Genomic DNA, 22,540 nt, shown 5'->3' on the forward strand with positions numbered 1-22,540 from the left:
CAAGCGTTAGATGGCGCAATTCCCTTTAAATCAACTGCAAAGTGCATCTCTATCTGTAATCTAATCTAATAATCAGGCGAATTCAAAGTGGCATGATCATGAACGATGCATAATGCAGATTTGAAATGACATGAGATGAACAAAACTAAAACATATCTAACAGATTTATATTTCAAAACAGACCTGAAAAACGTAGCCTATCTCAAACGACCGTCTGTATTGTTTCAGTTCATGCTTCCAGTGCAAAATAATGACAATTATAAAATAAACTTGTTCCTAAAATTCGTCATTATTTGGTCACTTCCTACCCGTGTTCGTTTTTTCTTCCTTGAGGGCGGGCATTTTCTAAACAGACTGCGGGGGGCGTTGCAAACTACCACCACGTCTACATGGAGAAGACAGGAAAAGGGGATGCGGCTAAAAGATAGGACACAAGTTCAGCATTTCGACCAAAAAACGGACTTTTCCCTCCTCTTGTCTCCCTAAACTTCAACTAAAACACGAGAAGAATGTGTCGTTGCTAACTAACTTTTAAGTAATTGCAGAAGTAGCAGGCGCTGGTAGCCTTCGAGCTTTCTTTTTGTTTTTTGTTACTGAGTTTGTTTTGGGGAAGAATGTTTTGACAACGCGAAGACTGCGTCAAATTGAAAGACAAAACGACATCTTTGTAATAGTTTGAAACGAAAGTAACGAGATGGCATCGCGGAGGCTGAAACTGCTGGTCCGACTGCTGCTGCTGGCGGTGCTGTTGGAAGCCAGCACACAGGCGGGGACCGACAAAAAAATCAATCCTGAGGTGAGTTTCGACTGAGGTGAGAAGGTAAAAAAGAAAAGAAAAAGGATTTACAATAGAAAGTTCCAAATCAAATCATCGCATTTATTGGTGTGTGTACTAAAGAAATTGTGCACATGACAGCATTATGATAATCATATTGATTCCCAATTGTGCACTTTGATCTTCCTATTGTCCTCAAAGCAGTTCCTCCCATTGGAAATAGTGGAACTAGAAATCATGATCAGCTCCAAGGTCAAACTGTGCAGGCATTTTCAGTAACATTCAGCTGTCAACACGTGTAAAAATAAGTTAACCCCTTTTAAAATTAAATCATATTAATGATAAAAATGTAATTTGTGTCGTAACGTGTAAACCGAAGTTAAGAACAACAAAACATCTAAAGGTGATGAAGTGTATGATGATGCTTAAATCCAGTTGCTCTAATTTTTACACCCCTGGACCCTTATTGAGGCTGGTTCTTCTTTTTTGCACAAGTGTTGAATTAAAGCTTTAAAAAAAAAAAAAGAGAGAAAGAGAGAGAAAAGCTTGCCCATAGTCTCTTAATTGCATTCTCATAAGATATACTGAGGTGTGGCATCATTTATGACGTTTTGTTAAAAACAAAATTAAAGGCATATTTCTCCTGAAAATTTCAAAAAGTATGACTTAAGAACAATCGATTTTGGAGGTTCCACAATCACTCTGAGGCTGTGAGCAGCACAGGAATCAAAGATGGAATCCTTTGTAATGGCCGGAACCTTCATGGCATCGTTACGTTACAGTGTAAAAAAAAAAAGAAGTTAAAAAGGTCATCACTATTCCAAGCAGTACACACTGCAATGCTGGTCGAATTGCAAAAAAGTTTGACTGCTTTACCCTTTTAGCTTTCACCCAAAGTCACCCCGATGAGAATGAAAAATGATGACAATGACTGTGGCTTTCGAGACAGTAAGTTGTTTCAATGTATGAGAGTTTATCATATAGTTTTGTGGTCCATGTTAATACAGCACGAGTAAAGAACGACAATGTCAACAAAAGTCACTTGTTGTTGGCACAGGGCAAAATGGGAAGGGTTTTGACCGGGGTGAGCGGAAGCAGCCCATAACGATGATAGCGCTCATGAAAACGCTGAGGAGTGCTGAGACTGCAAAAGCAAGGAAGCATGAGAAGGCAAATGGGGAGAAATGTGAGTTTGTATTGTGGTCGGAGCAGGATCAGAGACCATTTTTGTGGCTATGGGAGGGGGTTTTGAGAGCTGTGGGTCGGTTAATATTTAGGGGGATGGGGGGAATGTAATTGTTGACATCTGTCTTAAGTTAGCGCTCAGCAGAATGGGAGACGTTCTTCAGCCTCAGAGAAAGAGTCAGCTGTGGAAAAACACGGCTCACTGATAAGAAGCAGCAGCTTTCCAGCTTTTTTGTCTTTGAGTCATTACAGCATGAAATCAATCGGCCCGCTTGATTGGTTTGATCAACCATTGGTGCCAAATTCCTTCTTCAATATTATTCCAGCTGAGCTAGTGGAAGAATGTTACATTAGTTCTGCTGACCTACATTCAAGTGCCAAACGAAAGGGACGATTTATGATTCAAATGTAAACACGGGTGCTGGCCCGCCACCAAATTTGAAATCCAGGTTTGAAACCAGACAGCATTTAACTGTTTGGAGTTAGCATATGTTTGCAATATGTGCAATTAAGGCCACCAAGACGCTCATAAAACTTCTCATAGTCAGATGACAGTAGCCTGTACACTTAAGTTTCTTAGTAACAAGAGATATCAAGTCAAACGGCCATTAGTTAAACAAAATATGGTCTCCGTCATTTTCATTACATTTCATGGGGTCTTTCGTGTTCATTTTGGTTACTGTTTTAAAATTTCAAATGTGCAAAAAGTTACTGTTAACTTCAAATCTGTTGCGATGCCTTCAGTTTTTTTTTCTGTGGTTTTTGTTTCTTTCTATTTTGGCTGTATCGTGATAATATTGAACGCTAATAATTTTGTTCACTAAAATAGCGATATGATTTAAAAAAATTTATTAAAAAAAAGTATTATTACTGTGACTAGGGGCAGTTTTTGCCAACAATGAATAACATTAGATGGTGATAAATGGATTTTATGCAGAAGCCGCAAAAAAAAAACATGAAAGACAAGGTCCTGTATAGTACCGCAAACAGCCTGTTAAGTCGTATCTTTTGATTGAATCTAACATACTGTAAAGCAGGGCTGAACTGGCACAAAAAAAATTGGCCCTGGCATTTTGACCCGGCCCGACTCTTGCCTAACATGTAGATCTGCCACTGATGTTTATTGATGAGGTTTCAGTTTGCTATCTATATTCGAAATGGATTACCGGGTGAGTCACTTGGGGTAAAATGTAGGAAAGTAACAATTAGCACTAGTGATGCACCGAATATTCAGTCACCGAAAATCTTCGGCTGAAAATGGCAAAAATATGCATTTTCAGCATTCGGACGAAATAAAATTCAACCCGAAAGAATATGTCCGAAAGAGGATGTTGTAGTGACGCAAGCAAAAAAAAAATAAATAAAAATGCTGGAAGGAAGTGTCTGTTTAAATTAAACACCAAATGTGGGGGTGAGTGTCTGCCTTGCTGCTCGCTGGCGTTTGAGTACCGGTAGCTTAATTGTGCACACCAAAGAAAGAGAGGGTCGCTTGGTAAACTATGTCGAAAAAGAGGCGAGCCAGTCTTTGTCCTGCAGCGCCTTCCTTTTTTTTTTTGGGATGAGAGCCCCTCGAGCGCTTCCACTTTTTCCCTTGCATTCTGGTGGCCGTGCTAAATACGTTAGCTAATGTTAGCACAAACAAGTAAACACTTAACACTATCTATAACTTTGTTAAAATGCCCGTGCTAAATATTTAAAAAATAATATTATAATTTTAATTAATTACAATAAATGCAATGATAATAAAGCATTGGCATAATTTATTTTTCGGCGTTTCGTTTTTTGCCCCCAAAAATTTATTTCCGTGCATCCCTAATTAGCACTGCATCGGCCCCAAAAGAGGCCAGCCCACCGGGCATGTGCCCTGTATGACAGATGGCCAGTCCAGCCCTTAAAGTCAACATTAACCAGGCTAACTTAACTTTAATGTTGGATTCTGGTGATGAATGAACCCTTCCTTCCCTCAAATGGCAAAGCTATTCTCTATTCATACTTTTTCTGGATTTGCACCAAAATGTAAAATGTGGACTCAGGAAAAAAATATATAATTTGACGTGCATAGTGCCCCTCAAGTCATATTGCTCTAAATCCGAGTGTTACATTTCAAATTAACATCCATTGTTGAAATTCCTGATAAGTGACAGTGGTCTTCACTCACATTATCTCATTGTTGTTTTTTCCCAGCATTTCATGTTGTGCAGATTTTGCGTAATCCTGCCAACAAGCAAATCGTAAAAAAGCAACACTATATTGGTACTGTAGCTCTTTTAACAGCATGAAAACGTTTGTTTGAAACACTGAGCAACATTCAACTTTTGGCAAAAGCTGTATTAGTTACAATGAAATTAGATTGTAAAATGAAACAAGTGAACAACTCGTGGAACAAGATGTATGCTGTGTGCAGTCAAACAACGTAATATGAACTGACATTTTGACTGACCTGTTTCATTTTGTAGACATGAACAGCAAGAGTCTGGAAAATGTGCAATTAAACTGATTCAATTTGCTACAGATGCTCATACAAGCAAATTTAAAGGTTAAAGCTATTCTTGCATATTTTTGGTCAAGGCCAGTCATTTTGCAATAAAAGGTTCAACACAGTTCATTGCCGCTTTTGTATGGCCTCTTAAATTGAATATACCCTTCTTCCTTTGAATCGAGTTACCTAAATGAAATTGTGGCTATATTTAAGTAATACCAGTGCCCTGTGTTAAACTGCTTTGTTGCACTTATGTCGTGAGGATGTTTATGTGTTAACTTTGCGAGTGGTCAGCAGGTTTGTGTAAGTGTGATAAACACTCACGGACACCGGATACGCACGATGAAGTCATTTCCTTACGTTTGACTAATTGACTCTGAGGCAGGAAGCGCGGGCATTTGGTTCTTGCTCGGCCAATAAAACACCTTGGTGTGTTAACAAGCTTGCATGGCACTGATACAAGCGCAGATCTGTTCCTATACACGTAAAACATTTTCAAAGGAATGACTGCAATATGAGATCATATCATGGACGTTAGATGGATGCGAAATGGGGGAATATCCGGCGAGGACAGTGAGGGGGCTGTTGCGGACCACAAAAGAAGGCTTTGTGGCCATGTGAATGATGCCATTTTTGGCAAAAGATGTCATTGTATCCATTCATATATACTATAAGATAATATGACGTAATACTTTCTTTATTTTATAGATCATTTGTGGCTACCATTAAAGGGGAAGTCAACCCCTCCCCAAAAAATTATTGACAATATGTTCTATAAGCCCCACTAGTCTAAATACGGTATTTTGGTTAATATTACGTTAGTGGAATATGAGTTAAGCAGCAAAATCTAGCCGTTTTTATCAGTATCAAAAGGCAGCCATTTTGCCACTTGCTGTCGACTCAAGATGACATCACAGTTGCTCAGGCAACGACCAATCACAGCTCACCTGTTTTATGAAGCTGAGCTATAATTGGTTGTTACCTGAGACCTGAGCAACTGTGGTGTCATTTTCACTCGTGAGCAAGTGGCAAAAAGGCCGCCCCCTGAGATGGATAAAATAGTAGGATTTCAGATTCAGACAACTTTATTTATCTCACAAGGGGCAATTCATTTGTAGCTTCCCAGTCTGCACACCCATCTACAATCAGTCCATCAACAGATAAGTGAATAAGCAGCATATATCAAGACGCACATCAAAGCATGGGACCCTAAATGATAACAACAAGACAAAATAAGAACAATAAAAACAGCTGAAGAAATAATTCAACTGTACTCCTTTAATATATAAAATGACAACAAATTACAAATGTAATATTAATCAGAATGTCATGTTTAGATTAGTAAGGTCACATATAGCATATTCTTGTCAAGAAATACTTAAGTTTGACTGCCCCTTTTAAGATAACTAAATTTGGTATCTCATGTCATATTATTTTTGAAAGTGTGATTTTTAGTTTTTCACTGGTTATATTGTATGCAGTTGAATCGTAGAGGTCTAACCCAATCCGCTTGTCGGCACCTCATTTGTAGAATTTTTAATTTTTTTTTTACTTTACAATTTTCCCATAGTAAGTAATCCATCCATCCAATTTCTAGATCACTTTTCGTCATTAGGGTCAAGGGTGAGCTGGGGCCTTTCCCAGCTGATTTTGGGTGTCAGTGGCGGTACACCCAAGATTGGTCACCAGCCAATTGCAGGGCACATATAGACAATAATCATATTAACACCTACAATGTGAAGTCTTCAATGGACATAACAAGCTGGACCACGCGGAGAAAACATCCCCACTGCACACAGAAAAGCCAAAGCCGGGATTTGAACCCAGAACCCAGAAATGTGAGGCAGATGTGCTAAACAGGAACTCATAGAACTAGAATCTGTTCCAGGATCAAACGGCGGCCATCATAAACCTTTATTAATTCCAGGCAAAATAAGTTGTCGAGTTCAAGTTTTACGTATGTCTTAAACCTCAAGACAAAGGCCTAATACGAAAGTGAATCTCTTTTTTCGCTTTTGTGTAAGCCAAAGTTAACCACAGTCAAACTTGCGTGGTTGACTTCAGGGTTTTCAGTAGTCTGCTTTATACACGCTAAGATGTATATACGCATTACGTATGGGACATGCAGTTTATTTTTTTTTGTACTGACAAAGAAGAAAGACAGGAAGGAAGGACGTTGTTTGTTTTTTTTCGTTGGGTTTTGTTATAGACAAAGACACACCCCGGTCATAGAGGGTGGGTGGCCCGAGGGCAGAATCCCTGAGGAGCGATTGATGTTCTTACAGGACATGAGGTAATATCCAAAGTGGTAACCTCAACAAAAGGAATTGTTGCCATGAAAATGACTTTTGCAGTGACGTCCACCCTTTTTTTTTTTTTTTGCGTGACCTTATTGTCCTTGGCTAAGGCAAAGGTTTGTTAACGTCACTTGAGGGATTATTGCATGCAGCCTATAACAAAGCGTGACAACCGATGGGAGTAGTAGTTCAATCCGTTTATGACATCTAAGGGTTTGCAGTGTGAGAATCATACAGTACATCTGGACGACTACCATCACTGTTGATCACAGTTTTTTTCCATTGGCTCGGCCCGGATGGAACAACTGACTCTCTTTCGGCACTGACACGCTATCCTTCATGCTAACTCCCTTCCTATGCAAAATGAACATGTTCCCCTTTTTTTTCTTAACCATTACTATTAAGTCTTCCATGTGGGTGGTTGTGACTGTAAATGTAAAACCGCTTACTAAATTGTATGTTTGAAGTGAAGGTAAAATAAAATAAATCTGTCGACAGTTACGTAAAAACGTTTCCAAGCGGCAATTTTACATATTCTACTTCAAAAGCGTTATTAGTGTTGACAGTCATCGTCTGCGTAAATGCGGACTGTTTTCACTTCCTGCAACCTCTTAAGTTACTCACCTTACTGGTGTAAAAATAGCATCGTTCCAAAGTGAATAGGACTTTGTCATGTCACATGCGGAGGAGGCCCTTACATGGATGGATGGAAGAATGTTAGGAGCCCTAAAGCTCAAACAAGCACTCCGTGTCGCACAACAGCACTCTTGAGTAAATTGAGAGAGAGAGAAAACGAGTAAGCATGTGACAAAGTCTCAAATATCAGTCAAACTGGACCTGAAACAGTCTTTTACTTTGTACAGTGGAACCTATGAGGTCAAACACGACGACTTCTGATTCCTTTTGGGAATCCAGTTTTCCCAAAACAAAATCCGAAACTAAAGTATTCCTCCACCAAACTGTATTTCATCTACCATGTCCCCACTACATAGCCAATTTTTTTCTCAAACTTCATTACTTATCCGTCGAAGAATTCCTCACTACATAGCAAAAAACAGCATTTTATCATGATAATTTTACAGCATACATACTTACTGTGATGCCCTCAAATGTGGGAAAGGAGAGCTTCAGTCACAGACGCGCTTTTGTCGTTTATTGAATGAAATAAGTTAATCACTGTTGAGCACTTCAAGAACAAGTACACAGTTAAAAAAGTAGTGACAAAGGTCAAATGGGAAGTTAATGTGAGCCTCATAAATCTAATTTTGCATCACTCTTAATTGTCACACAACTGTAAAAAGAGGCTAAACATGAAAAATAAGAAAACAGTGAAACTTCCAAAACAAAGGACGGCCCTCATTGGAGTTTTTCTGTTTGCAGTGATTTATGTATGAACTATATACTGTATATACAATGTAGTGTTTTCATGAAAAACAAAACAGTCTGGTTAACCCCAAACCTTTTGAAGGGTAGTGCATGTCATGTCCCACTTTGGCAAACTGTCTGAGAGGGACAGACAAATAAATCAAGGCTCTAGTGCGACATTTCTGGAAAAAACAAATCAAAGCTGCTACTATGTCATATTTCTATTTTCACATTCTTCTTCTCCAAGTATCGTTTTTTTGTGGGGGGGAAAAATAGTTTTTTCCCTTCTTTTTTCTTTTTAAAACAAGAATGCATGTTATTTTCTACTAACGTTTGCATGAGTGCTTACGGCTACTAATGTGTTTTAACTGTTACTATGATGATACTGTAAATATTGAAATATGTCATTTCCCATAGTGTGTGTAAATGAGTGAATGAAGGGCATTAACTTTTGTGCACTTTGTAGTTTGGCGCTTTACGAATGAAGCATTGTTAAGTTGATGTGAATGAGTTTACAGGAGCTATGCCACACCAAATATGACAGACGCTCACAAAGCAACTCAAAGGAGTCTAATATATACATTTCTATGCTTAAATTAGGGATTTAACGATCTCTAAACATCACGATACGATATTATCACGATATTGTGGGAAGGTTGGCGATACAAAAAAGGTCACAATATTATAAAAAATATAATAATAAAAGAGCTCATACAAAAAACACACACACACAATATTGTACTTTTGTACATTACAGCAACGAAAAATATAAAACTATTATAAATATTATTTATAAAAATATATAAATATATATATTGAGGCACTTACTAATGCAAGCACACGTTGAGTTCCTCCACAAATTGACTTGGTTCGCAAGCATATTATGTTCCCCTTCATCTGACCATTAGCGTAGAAGGGCCAAAACATGCATTGTAAAAATTAAACTGCACTAAAAAAGTAGCCACCAGAGGGTGCTAAAACTGCACAAATGGAAATCAACCCAATTTTTCTTTAACGCATGTGCATGTGCTGCTTTTGATATCGTGACATGGTTTTAATATCGCAATATCACGATATTGCCCTTATCGTTACATCCCTAGCTTAAATCGTGATAGCTTTTTTAATGGCATACTGTAGTTTCAAGAGTAGTGTCTAATCTCTCACTTACTGTCTTTTCAAATCAATGCATAACTGACATGATGTTTAGTTGATATTTGACCATCTATTGGTGATCTAAACTGTCGAGCTAACCTAGCTAGCTTATCTTCACAATTCACACAACTCGCATACGGTACTGCATCTGACAGTTGAAAATACAAAAATGTTAGCAAACAAAGTGTTGCGTCCATGTTTACAATGGATTTGAGTTTAACATTGAATACTTTTGAGCAAAATAATGAAACTTGGTCCCTGTTTCTACTGCAAATCAGTTGAGACTCTTGATTCTTTAGCACCTACTTAACTCAGTTTCACCTAATTTCTTCAACATACAATTCATCACCAATCAATACCCCGCAAACAAAAGATTTCTTAACTCATTCACTGCCATTGACGGCTATAGACGTCAAAAATTCATTTGAACTATTTCTATTAGTTTAACATTTTTTTCCCCACTTTTCTTAACAAGACAAAACCTAGAAAAAAAATTGTACATTTAGAACAGATAAAATTTGTGATGAATCGTGAGTTAACAATTTAAGTCTTGCAATTAATTACAATAAAAAAATTAATCGCCTGACACGATTTAAAAAAAGAAAAGATTATTAAAAATGATCATGATTAAACACAAATTTTATATCTATTCCAAATGTACAATTAAAAAATTCTAGGTTTTCATACTCTTGTTAACAAACGTGGAAAAAAAAGTTAAACTAATAGAAATTGTTCAGATTAATTTTTGACGTCTATAGCCGTCAATGGCGGTGAATGAGTTAAGAATCAATGAATGAATTCCATTCCCAATTATATAAAGACGTTACACAATCCTCTTCTTTCCCCGCTGGTGCGCAATGCGTTTCTATGAAACGGTGTGTCTTTATGTGTGTCCACTGCTGCCCACTGTCTGAGTCACAACCAGAAAGGGCTCATTCAAGGTAAAGTAGTATAAACACTCCAACCTCCATGTCTCCCCGACACAGACCAAGAGTGAGAAATTAAACCTTCTTCATGCCAAACTCGGTCAAGTTGGATCAGAATCAGTTCTCTTCATACTAGCGTACTGTAAACCTACAAGGCTTGAGCAGATATTTAAGGACGTCAGCACACTGTATGTTTTCAGATGAGAAACCCTTCAACAAGCATGTCGTCCCGTCATTGTATTTACTTGGTATCAGCAGCAGATGGGCTTTACGGCAATGATTGATGGGCTCTGGGTGTGGTCTGAAGCCTCTGGGTTTTCCATGGAGGGCAGAGAGGAGAATGGGGTGGAGTGATGAGGCAAAGACAGACACTTTGAGGTTTGGACGCAACACTGGATGCAGAGTTCCCGGTTTAATTACTGACTGACGCTAGAGCGCCACTGCGGCCATCTGCTGAGGTTTGCCCGAGGCCCGAGTCTCACCCTGGGACACTCCCTCGCCCGCTTTGCTGCGGTGGCCTCGTCGCTAGCACGTGTGCCTCCCGTTTCTGAGCGCTGGTTCGGTTCTTGCTCTGGCCTTGCAGGTTCGCATTGTGCTCACGTAGGTTTTTGTCCGGGTTTTCACGTTTCAAAAACAGCATATAAGATTCAATGAAGATTCCATGTTCACGGTGTGAATATTGGCGTGAATGTCTTCTGGTAGTGATGGGAAAATGAAGCTTCATGAAGCACTTGTGATCATATTTTGGGTGCTCCTGTAGAAGGTGCTCTTGGTTTAAAGATAAAGGCTAATTGATGAAATTTCGACTGCATCTTTAAACATATTTGACACAATTCTCAAATGATGCTCTTTTGTGGTGTCGTCATTTTAAATTTTCGAAATAAAGGAAAAATGAATAAATCCATCAAGCGTGTTTCATGAAGCTTCATCATGTCCAGGGTCTACCCAGCTTCTCACCCCAAGTCAGCGGTTCCAACTCACCCGTGGCCCTAATGAGCACAGGTGCAATAGATAAAAAGCTGGATGGGTGTGATTTATACCCAACATGGACGCAAATTAATTATTTGTTTAAATGAGGTTCCAGTCTACTTTTTTATGCATTTCTTCATTTTTTTCCCATCCAACTTGCTTCATGTTTTAATATGTTAAAAATTGGGACAAAGTTATTTTAATAAACGAAAACTGACTAAATAATTAAAACAAAAAAATGTTAAAAGCCTTTTCTTTCACGAAATAAAAGTGAAAATACTTTTTAAAAAAACAAAGACTAAGTAAAACTATGTTTTGCGTTTACAAAACTATAATAAAGAAAATGTCAATTTTCATCAATACATTATCCTTTGGTGTTGATATTAAATGTGTATATTTTGTTATTGCAGCATGGCTGTTAGCTGGAAAGTCGAACAATCGTCTGGGATTTGGGGGCCTTTAACCGTGTGTTGCCTAAAAGTAGCATCATCTAGCGGCAGCCAATAAAAAAAGTGCCACCAGATAATGTCGCTCCGAAGCAACGAGCTAGCATGTTTGTGTTCAAAGCCGGTAGACTGTTGTGTAGTATCTGTGTTTGATTTGTGGATGGTTGTCTTAAAAAGTTTTTTAAAACTGAAACCGACACTTTAAGTAATAAAAACAGAACTACAAGGAATAATAAAAACTAACAAACACGCTCTGAAAACGAAATAAGATAATAAAATCAAATAAAAACCCAAATTAAATAAAAACTCATTGTAATAAAAATTCTGAAATTATCATAACCTTGCTAGGGAATCATACTTAAATCACAGAATGCTCTACCTCAATTGCAACATTTTTATAGATAAAGAAATCTTAAAGAAGGACTGTTTATTTTACATTTTAAAATGTTTTCTATTCATTGAATACAATTTAAAACCATTAAGAAGTTCATTCAAAGTATTATTGAGTCTGATAGCTTTCGTAGGTGCACCTTATGTTGTGGCCGACATGGTTATAATTTTGCTGTAACCTTATAAGGTCATGTCATGTGACCTCCAACAATCTAATACACATTATTATTCTCACTGAGTGACTTTTTACAAGAGAATACAAAAGTGGGTTTACTTTTGCGTTCACAACAGCCTCAGTGTTATTTATTTTTTCGGCTTCGGGTCACAGAGGGGAAAGAAGCTGCTTGGGATCCGTGCCGAGCAAAGCCGCTGGCGTGCGTCCAGGTGTCAAGCCAGCGCCGCGGTGAAATGGTTTTTCCAGGGGAAAGTAAGGTCAAGTTCAGCCTGAGAATTCTCAAGAACCTGATGAGCATTGCAGCACTGAGACCAAATCAAAAGAATAGCTAGCGTGAAACTCCTGCAAAAGTCACGTTAACGTTTTACTCTAAAGAGGGAATTTCCTCAGGCGGTTCCTGGCTTGCGCGGGTGTTGTCGAAACTTGAGCTGCGTTTGTTGTTGGATCAGCGCTTTGGACCTGTTTTTGCTTTCAGTAAGTTATAGTCCTGCACTGGCTGACTGTTGATGGTCGAATGGATTTTGGAGTTAGTCACTGAATGGAAAGACGCCAGAGAGGCTGCTGTTGTCATTGGCATGAGACACCAAAACACATTATTTTCTGCATCAATGTGGAATGAGTTCTTTTGACAACAGCTGCTCTTAATACTTCAACATGAGGCTCGCGTGATTCGGAACATCCAAACACATTCTGTTCTATTATCTTGGTCCAGGTTCAAAAAGTCCAAGAAGTGTTGTGTCAGTGTTGTCAAGGAGTTTTTCTGTCTGTCTGTTTGAACTTTTGTCATCTTTTTTTTTTTTTTTTTTTTGCAGTCTTGGTTGCAACAATATGGTTACCTTCCGCCAGGCGACATGCGGACCCACACCCAGCGTTCCCCTCACTCCGTCCCTTCGGCCATCGCTGCCATGCAGAGGTTCTACGGCCTCACGGTCACCGGCTCTTTTGACACCAACACCATCGAGTGAGAAGCCCGATTTTGTTTTGGTCTTGACAAAGTTCCGTTCCATTTTACGATAAATACACAATGAGCTCACTTGTGATCGAATGCGGTGTCTGACAGGGCAATGCAGCGACCTCGTTGTGGTGTTCCGGACAAGTTTGGTGCTGAGTTGAAAACCAACCTGAGGAGAAAACGTTATGCCATCCAGGGCCTGAAGTGGACAAAGAACCAAATCACATTTTCGTAAGTGTTAAATTAATATCTTTTTTTTTTTTAATATCACTTATCCTGTTCAGTGTCATGGCGTACTGCTGCAGACTTCCTGAACTGGTTGCCAGCCACTTACACGGCATATATAGAGACAGACAAGCTTTTTCTGTTTTGGACTTATTGATAGTGTTCGTTCCCATTCTGCTTCCACCATATTGTATGCATATATTCTGCTTTGTTATTGACAAATGTCATCCCCAGCTTCCAATAACGTTACTTGTGTAAATAAGATGTATGCGAAAGGTTTAGATCAACACTCCTTGCAGTGGTACACGTTGAAAGGTTTGATTAATGAAATCGATTGGATGACAAACATTTGCCGGTGTCCTGGAACACGGACATTCTTGCGTCTTCTGTACTTTTTGCTTTTATTGGTTGCTCTGTACATTTATCATTTGTGAATTAGAGGCGGTTATTTTGAAAACAAGCCAGTTTTGCGACCGCGCTAGCTACTAGCACTAGCATGTTTACTACAACAATATTGTTGTTGACTCATCACTTCTTATTTTTATACACTTTGACTACTTCTATTTCAACTACTATTTCAACTTTTGGGCTGCTGGGGAAGTAAATAGAGACCTTAAGGAGGGAGAAATCTCAAAATCCAAACTTTTGACCACTTCGATCTATTTTTAACCAGAGCTAGCCACAGTTAGCAGAGCACATATATTACGATCGCATTACGGTAAAATGCATTTTATCCATCGTACATTAACACTTACATTAATCATAATGATGAGAACACACTTTGGTAGACTTTGTCGGTTGGAAATCTTTTCGATTTTTCCTTGCAATTTTCTACGGATACTCCTTTGTTAGTTCACGTTCGACGTTCGACATTCCGTGTGCTCGTGAACAGCAGACGATGTGTGGCACAAGACGTCATCCGAATACCATCTATAGGTTTAGGTTAGGGTTACACTGAAATAAAGGCCAATGAGTAATGAATTGAGATGCTTTGCAGTCTTTTAAATGTTCAATTTGACAGAAACAAAAAATTAGAAGAATGGAAAATTGCCATTAATATCATACAATTTTAATGAAAAATGCTATAATGAGATATGAAGGGCTTTCTTGAAAAAAATTCTCTCATTGGGTGGTGATTTTTTTTTTTTTTTAATTCTCATTGGGTGGTGATTTTTTGGGGGGCGGGGGGTGAAATTTTATGGATCAAAAGCACTAGTGGTGTCAGTATTGGTGACTATTACATTAAGTTGAGTATTCATACTGGTATCATTCTGGTGTATATACTGTATATGTATGTATATATATTGTATATGTGTGTATACATATATATATGTATATATATTGTTTATGTGTGTGTATGTATATATATATATATATATATATATATATATATATATATATATATATATATATATATATATATATTTTTTTTTTTTTTTTTAATTTATTTATTGTATATGTGTATATATATATAGTATATTTATTGTATATGTGTATATGTATGTGTTTATTTATGTTTTTATCGCTTACCTTACACATTTTGTGTACTGGTATAACCCCACCTTTGTTAAATCCCACATCTGCCTGCTCAGTCACATTGTAATGATGAACGTCGTCAGTGGAAGGGAAACAAAATAAAGAGGCGCAGGCGGCAGGGCCATCACAGCTGGCTAGTAAAGTTGTTTTTAAATCAATAGCAGGCGCAGTGACGTAACTCAACACACGTGCTCGGATTCAGATTTTCCTGGTTCTAGTTGTGTGTCCTCTTGTTTCTAGGTAGACTTTGCTGTGGGGGCAAGTCATTTACTGTAGGTCGGTCATGCCCACTTTGCTGTCTTCTTGGCAACTTGAGGAGACAGGGAGATCTACTGAGACCCAGATACACAATACTGCCTTAAAAAAGAGCTATTACAATAATTTCCCCATATGCAAAATAAAATTTCCCACATTTTTTATTTTCCCACTTGTAAAAGAAATGATTTGACTGTCCTCAGGATACAGAACTACACACCGAAGGTGGGCGAGTACGAGACCCACGAGGCCATCAGGAGGGCCTTCAAGGTGTGGGAGGGCGTCACCCCGCTGCGATTCCAGGAGATCCCCTACCATTACATCCGCGACAAGGTGGAGGAGTTTGCCGACATCATGATATTCTTCGCTGAGGGTTTCCACGGCGACAGCAGCCCTTTCGATGGCGAGGGCGGCTTCCTGGCGCATGCATACTTCCCTGGTAACGGCATCGGGGGTGACACCCACTTTGATGCAGCCGAGCCTTGGACGATTGGAAACCGGGATCTGCAAGGTAAGGCGCCACGAAGGGAGGGGTGACACATTTTGGCAAACGCAGGGTGTTGTTTATCTCAATCCTGTCATTCACAAGCTGACACGAGGCGAGTTTAAGTGCTGGGAAATTTGCAGTGTTTTGCTGGCATGTGCGTCGTACAAGTGCCAGCATGTCGCGTCTCGTGTTGGTATGAGGGAGTTCATTCTTAGAGTTGGGGAAGTGTTTATTTCTGGATTGCCTTGAGTCAGTCTTCACATGACCGGCAAATGTTTGCACATGATGCACCGTATTTGATTTACAGACAGGTCACGTATTTACGTGCACGTTGGTCACCTCAAAATCATCCTCAGTCCTTTTTAGCATTTATTTGATCATCTTGATATCCAGCATGAAGTCCATGTCTGGTGCATCCATCAAATGCATAAAATTGCATTCTACGACTTAGCAATTTGAATTCCATTAATTGTTTCACCACTATTGCCTCCGACTACTGTATGACATTTCTCAACACCAGTTACTAGTGAGGCAAAACTACTAGTACTGACATACAGGAAGTATTAATAATTGACATATGTCTACTAGTGAGGCCTAGCAGTGTTACTAGTGCAGTGCAGTAACATTATATTGTTTTCTAGTAGGCAGTGCTTTAAGTGGGTAAAAAAAAGGCATTTGACTGTTGCCAGGTAAGTTAGATGGTGGGTAACAGCTAATCATTACAGTTAATAATAAATAAATAAATAGATAATAAATGTACAGTGTTCCCTCGCTATAACGAAGTTCACTTTTCGTGGCATCACTGTTTCGCTGACTTTTTTGGGGTGCAATTTTGCATGCATTTTTTTTTTTTACAGTAATGTGCCTATTTTATAAAATGTAAGAAAGTTTAAACAACAGAAATGTGACAAAATGTGAGAAAAGTGTATAAACTGTGTGGTGAGGGGTTTTAGAGCCTTAAAACATTTATAATAAATAAAAAAACATAAAGCTATAACTACTTCGCCGATTACATTTATTGCGGGTATGTTTTGGATGCAAACGCAAACAGAAAACGAGGGAACGCTGTATAGTACAATTTTTTTTTTTTCTATCTTGAATGTGAAATGTACTATAATGCACCTCATGTCTCATGCGCATGGCAAGACCTCAATCTTTATACTAGCCGACGCCGCTAACGGCATCATACAACGACGGCGTAACTAACGTGCGGTTTCTCAGCCTCCTAATTTAGCGATTAAATATGATTGTTGTGTTGATGTTGCAACTATGAAATGGCAATAAAAATTGTGATAAGGCAAGCCGATGTAGGATATCTGAGAAAAGACAAGTCAAGCTAGCCGTTACGGTACCACGCATGCCAACTTCAAAATAAAAGCTATTACATTGGTGTCAATGTATTATTTGGGAAGCTTTTATTTTGAAATTAGCCTTTGCGTTGTCATGTTGTTGGGTGTTTGTTTTAAGTTTAAATGTAATAGGTAAAAATGTGTTTAAGGCATGAGGAAGTGGTAAAACTATTTTTTTTTTAAAGAGTTCTGGAACTCATCTAATGCGATAAACAGTAAAATGGGTAAACAACATAAAGTATATGTCCCCTTGTTATTCCTATTTAGTGACGGTACGTAATGTTTTGTTACAACAGGAAACGATATATTCTTGGTTGCCGTGCATGAATTGGGTCACGCTCTCGGTTTGGAGCATTCCAGTGACCCCTCAGCCATTATGGCCCCCTTTTACCAATGGATGGACACTGAGAGCTTTCAACTACCTGAAGATGACCTCAGAGGCATACAACAACTTTACGGTGGGTAATGGACACTCTTTAAAGGGAAAGTCAACCCCCCCCCCCCCCAAAATAAAATTTCTTGACAACAATATGTTTATGCAGTTTTACTAGTCTAAATACGGTATTCTGGTTAATATTGCATTAGTGGAATATGAATTAAGCAGCAAAATTCAACAGTTTTTATTAATATTAGAAGGCGGCCATTTTGCTTCTTGCTGTCGATTGAAAATGACCTCACAGTTGCTCAGGTCTCAGGTAACAACCAATCACAGCTCATCTTCATAAAACAGGTGAGCTGTGATTGGTCGTTGCCTGAGGAGACACTGTGATGTCATCTTCAGTTGACAGCAAGTGGCAAAATGGCCGCCCCCTGTGATGGATTAAAAATGGCTGGATTTTGCTGCCTAACTCGTTTTATTAATCAGAATGTCATGTTTGGACAAGTGAGGTCACACATATTATTGTCAAGAAATGTTTACGGTTGACTTCCCCTTCAAGTCTATTGTACAGCTTGAATGTCACCTGTTGTTTAGCTAGTACAAAACCATGACTTATTGTGACTTTTCCCACAATTTTTCATTTCAGGCTCTGGATCAGGAGGCCCTCAGCCCCCTTTTGTGACCCCTCGAATGCCAACAGACACAACTCCCAGCTACACACCGGAAAAACCTCGTTTTGGCCCAAACATTTGCGAGGGACACTTTGACACCATCGCCATCCTCAGAGGAGAAATGTTCGTGTTTAAGGTAAAGCGGTTACAAGATCTTCTTTGGGCAATTTTTTTTAATGGCGATTTGGGTCCGTTAGGAAATGAGTTTTTCTTTTCCACCACTCAGGATAAGTGGTTCTGGCGAGTGCGTAACAACCATGTGATGGATGGATACCCCATGCCTATTGGTCACTTCTGGAGAGGCCTGCCTACGCTCATGGACGCTGCTTTTGAAAGGGAGGATGGAACGTTTGCGTTCTTTAAAGGTCAATTTTGCTTTAGTATTTAAAAAATAATAATTAAAGAATATTTACTAAATAATATTAACTGTCAGTATTTGTATCTCCTGTCTGTGATTAGGTGACAGATACTGGGTGTTTAGTGAATCTATTCTCGATACTGGTTATCCCAAGAAGCTAAAGGAAATGGGGAGTGGCCTCCCGAAAGATCGGATCGACGCCGCACTTTATTACACCCCCACTGGACAGACGTTCTTCTTCAGAGGAGACAAGTGAGTCTTCATTTTTGTCTGTCCATATAGGACCTGAATCACAATTGGACATTAAGACCTTGCAGCATTTCTGGTACCATCTCAGATCAGTTAGCGTATGAACTGACATCCCTTTCCCTTTCATTTGTGCAGGTATTACCGTTTTAACGAAGCATCGCGCAGTGTTGACGCTGGTTATCCAAGGCCTATTAATGTCTGGCAAGGAGTGCCTGATAATATCAAGGCAGCCTTCATGAGCAAAGATCAAGGTATTTGTTTTTGCGAGTGGAAATTACCGTAAAGAGGAAGTCAACTCAAACACTTTTTTGGACAATACAATATTGTATGCGCCCCCACTAGTCTATACACAACATTTGTATTAAACAGGAAGTCAATCCCCCAAAAATGTTCTTAACAATATGTTCTATGCAGCCCCACTAGTCTGAATACATATTCTGATTAATATTGCATTAGTGAAATATGAGTTAAGCAGCAAAATCCAACATATTTTTATCAATCTCAGAAGGCGGCCATTTTGCCACTTGCTGTCAACTGCAGATGACATCAATGTTGCTCAGGTCTCAGGTAACAACCAATCACAGCTCAGCTTCAGAAAACAGGTGAGCTGCGATTGGTCATTGCCTGAATGAACCCTGAGCAACTGTGATGTCATCTTCAGTCGACATCAAGTGACAAAATGGCCACCCCCTCAGATGGATTTTGCTTCATAACTCATGTTCTACAAATGTAATATTAATCAGAATGTCATGTTTAGACTAGTGAGGTCACATATTATTGTCAAGAAAGGTTGACTTCCCCTTTCAGCAGTAAAATCCACCCACTTATATCCGTCTCAGTGGGCGGCCACTTTGCCACCTGCTGTCGACTGAAAATGACAATGAATGTTGAAAATGTAATGTTTCTCAGGCCCCCGGTCACGACCAATCACAGCTCACCTGTTTTCTGAGTTTGTTCATGTGACATTTGCAACCTGGGCCATGATTGGTTGGCACCTGCTTACCAATTTTAGTTGACACAAAGTGGCAAAATGGCCGCCAACAAAAAATTAATTGAGAAGCATTGGGCTCAATTGAACATAATATTGTAAAGAATTTTTTGGGGTTGACCTCTCATGTCAGCAACCAACGGAACCACAAAAGTTGAACAACACTTGACAGAAAAAAAACACAAATCAAATTAAATAAGAGTTTAAAAGCTCCAAGCATGAACTTAATCGCCAATACTGTTGCAAAAAAACAAACTTGAAAGCATGTACACCTTTCTTCTCCTCCTCCTCAGCGTACACCTACTTTTATAAAGCCAACAAGTACTGGAAGTTCAACAATCAGGTGATGCGCGTCGAGCCCGGCTACCCCAAATCGGCTCTGCGCGATTGGATGAGCTGTCCCAACGAAGACCCCAAGACGGACGGCGGAAGAGGCGGCCACGACAAAGACAAGGAGAGGGACCACAACGACGACGACAAGGACAGAAGCAGGGACAGGGAGACGGACAAGGAGCGGGAGCGGGAGCGAGAGCGGGAGAGAGAAACCGAGACAAAGGTGGATCGGGAAGAGGAAGTGGAGGATACGGAGGTGATCATTATCGAGGTGGACGAGGAGGGAAGGTCGGGAAACGGCGGGGGGGCGGCGGCTGTAGTCATCCCGTTGTTCCTGTTGGTGTGCGTGATCGCAACGCTGGCAGCGTTAGTGTTTATCCGTCGCTACGGTACCCCTCGCCGACTCCTCTACTGCCAACGGTCCTTACTGGACAAGGTGTAGTTGGGAAAAGGAGGGGAGAGGAGGAATAAGGAGAAACAAATGGAAGGTGATGTTCAACAAAATGAGATCAAAGGTGAGGAAAGAGCAGCACGCTTCACTTTTGAAACCACTGCAAGGTCCTTTTTGCTCTGTCACTCGACCACTCGGACCTTCCATTTGGTTCTCTGTCCTGGTGGGGACTGACGCCAGCTCACGGCTGTTTGCTTCTTTTAGCCTTTTTCAATGTTTTGTTGTCAGGTTGACGCCATCGGTCAGCGTTTGCCGCCTTTTTCACGGCGCATGTTCCTCGCCTAAGCAAATTGTGTTTTGAAAACCCCCCCGCACCGGCAATATACTGTAAAACACGCACGCACGGTTCCCTTTGCGCACACATTTTCTTTCAACCACAAAGTGATTGTGTTTTTTTTAACCTTCCAGTAAAACAGAACCGAGCCAGTGTGAACCATAAAAGGGAAAGAAAACATCAGCATGAGCAATAAACTGTGTGTTTCCCCTTTTTATATAAATGCTGATGTTGTCATTATTATTATGACTATTACTATTATTGTTGTTGTCTGTGTAATGAATGTGTTTTGTACATTGTCATTAAAAAGTCCTGCTGGACAGTGACATACAGTTTTGAAAGTGGCCTTAATTTTATATGTGGGGGGGGGATAGTGAAGTGGGGGCGCGGGTTATTATTTGTTCATGAAACTTGATTGTTTTTATTTTATCTTCAAATGAAAATACATCCGCAATCTGGAAAAATGGCTTCCATTTTTCATTGTACTTGTTTACCATTTGACAGCATGGTGCTAACTTTTACTGGTCGGGTTTTAAGAGAAATCTCACAGCAATGATGATGATACTAGTGATGATGATAATAATGAGAATGATCTCGTTTTCAGAATGAGATTGTGTCTGTTCTCTTTACATGTTGGACATTTCCTACAAAATAAAAACATTTCGAAAGTATTTATGTGGTGTGAGTTTCACTGTGGCCGTTGAATGTACCACTACTTGGATCTTGGTGTGTTTCTCCATCATTCAACAAGCGTTCATCCACATGATAATACCAATATCATGTCGAATGTAAGAAACCATACTGCCAGCACTTCTAATTCAATTACACATTGACATCTGACTAACAAACAAAATTCAGCAAGCACATCTAGGAGTGCGGCCAAAATAAACGCTATGAAATGAAGACAATATAGACTGTTGGGAACAAAATTAATGTGTTATAGAAGAAATTTTGGAATTCAGGTTGTAAATGTAGGTCAGTCCTTCTTATAGGGCCTTCCTGGCCCTGAAGTCCCATCATTGGTATACAGCATCGGCTTATTTAGACCATTTTTGGGGGTGATTCAGAAACCTTAGCACCACCAAAATTTTTACAATTTTATATATATGATTTTTTCTTATAACTTTGTGTTATTTTTAACAAGCTAGGAAGTTATACATATATAAAACATACAGTTTAAAAGTAATATTTAAACAACTACAATACAGTGCCCCCCCCCCCACCATTTGATTGAAAATGGTTTGATCTACCTCGACCCTGAAATTGTAAGTGTTCCTTTCTTTCACCAGGATATGTGAAAAGTTTCTTACATTCGACAACTGAAAACCAACACTTTATTTTCATTACTACTCTGCTTTTTTTGCTCTTCAGTCATGTTGCTACTTGTTAGGTAGGAGTTAGGTGAAGGCCCCACAACCCCCCCCCCCCCCCCACACACACACACACACACACACACATCCGGCCCATATAGAAACGTTGAAGGTGGCCAGACTGTAGACTTCATCACATTTCTGAGTGGTAGGAGGGAATCAAGTTGTTTATATTAATGCCTAAAGGGCCCCCAAACCTCTGATCCCAGAATCGCCTCTGCAGTACAGTCAGTCACATGGAGCATTTAGGCAAGGCTTTATTAACTCATTCTCTGCCATTGACGGCTATTGACGTCAAAAATTCATTTGAACTATTTCTATTCGTTTAACATTTTTTCCACTTTTGTTAATAAGAGTATGAAAACCTAGAATGTTTTTTTTATTGTACATTTAGAACAGATATGAAATTTAGGATTAATTGTGAGTTAACTATTGAAGTCATGTGATTAATTACAATTAAAAATTAGGAGTGTCGGGCGATTAAAATCTTAATTAATTGCATGA

General features: G+C 39.3%; 1 protein-coding gene across 1 annotated transcript; it reads left to right on the forward strand.

The window, feature by feature from the left end:
• The first annotated feature begins 386 nt into the window (after window positions 1-386).
• On the forward strand, window positions 387-21,337 carry mmp14b (matrix metallopeptidase 14b (membrane-inserted)). The gene is made up of 10 exons (XM_077558796.1): window positions 387-796; window positions 12,972-13,120; window positions 13,220-13,342; window positions 15,331-15,638; window positions 17,260-17,421; window positions 17,989-18,149; window positions 18,240-18,378; window positions 18,473-18,623; window positions 18,756-18,871; window positions 19,902-21,337. The coding sequence occupies exons 1-10, from the start codon at window positions 695-697 to the stop codon at window positions 20,381-20,383; spliced, it is 1,893 nt and encodes a 630-aa protein (XP_077414922.1). The 5' UTR covers window positions 387-694; the 3' UTR covers window positions 20,384-21,337.
• Window positions 21,338-22,540: the final 1,203 nt, after the last annotated feature.

Source organism: Vanacampus margaritifer, chromosome 2, assembly GCF_051991255.1.
Source record: "Vanacampus margaritifer isolate UIUO_Vmar chromosome 2, RoL_Vmar_1.0, whole genome shotgun sequence".
NCBI classification, from domain to species: domain Eukaryota; kingdom Metazoa; phylum Chordata; class Actinopteri; order Syngnathiformes; family Syngnathidae; genus Vanacampus; species Vanacampus margaritifer.

Excerpts from the sequence above, each read along its gene's own strand:
- mmp14b (XM_077558796.1), top strand. The coding sequence starts at position 695 with ATGGCATCGCGGAGGCTGAAACTGCTGGTCCGACTGCTGCTGCTGGCG. Across the intron at positions 17,422-17,988 it reads AGGCATACAACAACTTTACG|GCTCTGGATCAGGAGGCCCT; the intron begins GTGGGTAATGGA and ends TTTTCATTTCAG. Across the intron at positions 18,872-19,901 it reads CTTCATGAGCAAAGATCAAG|CGTACACCTACTTTTATAAA; the intron begins GTATTTGTTTTT and ends CCTCCTCCTCAG.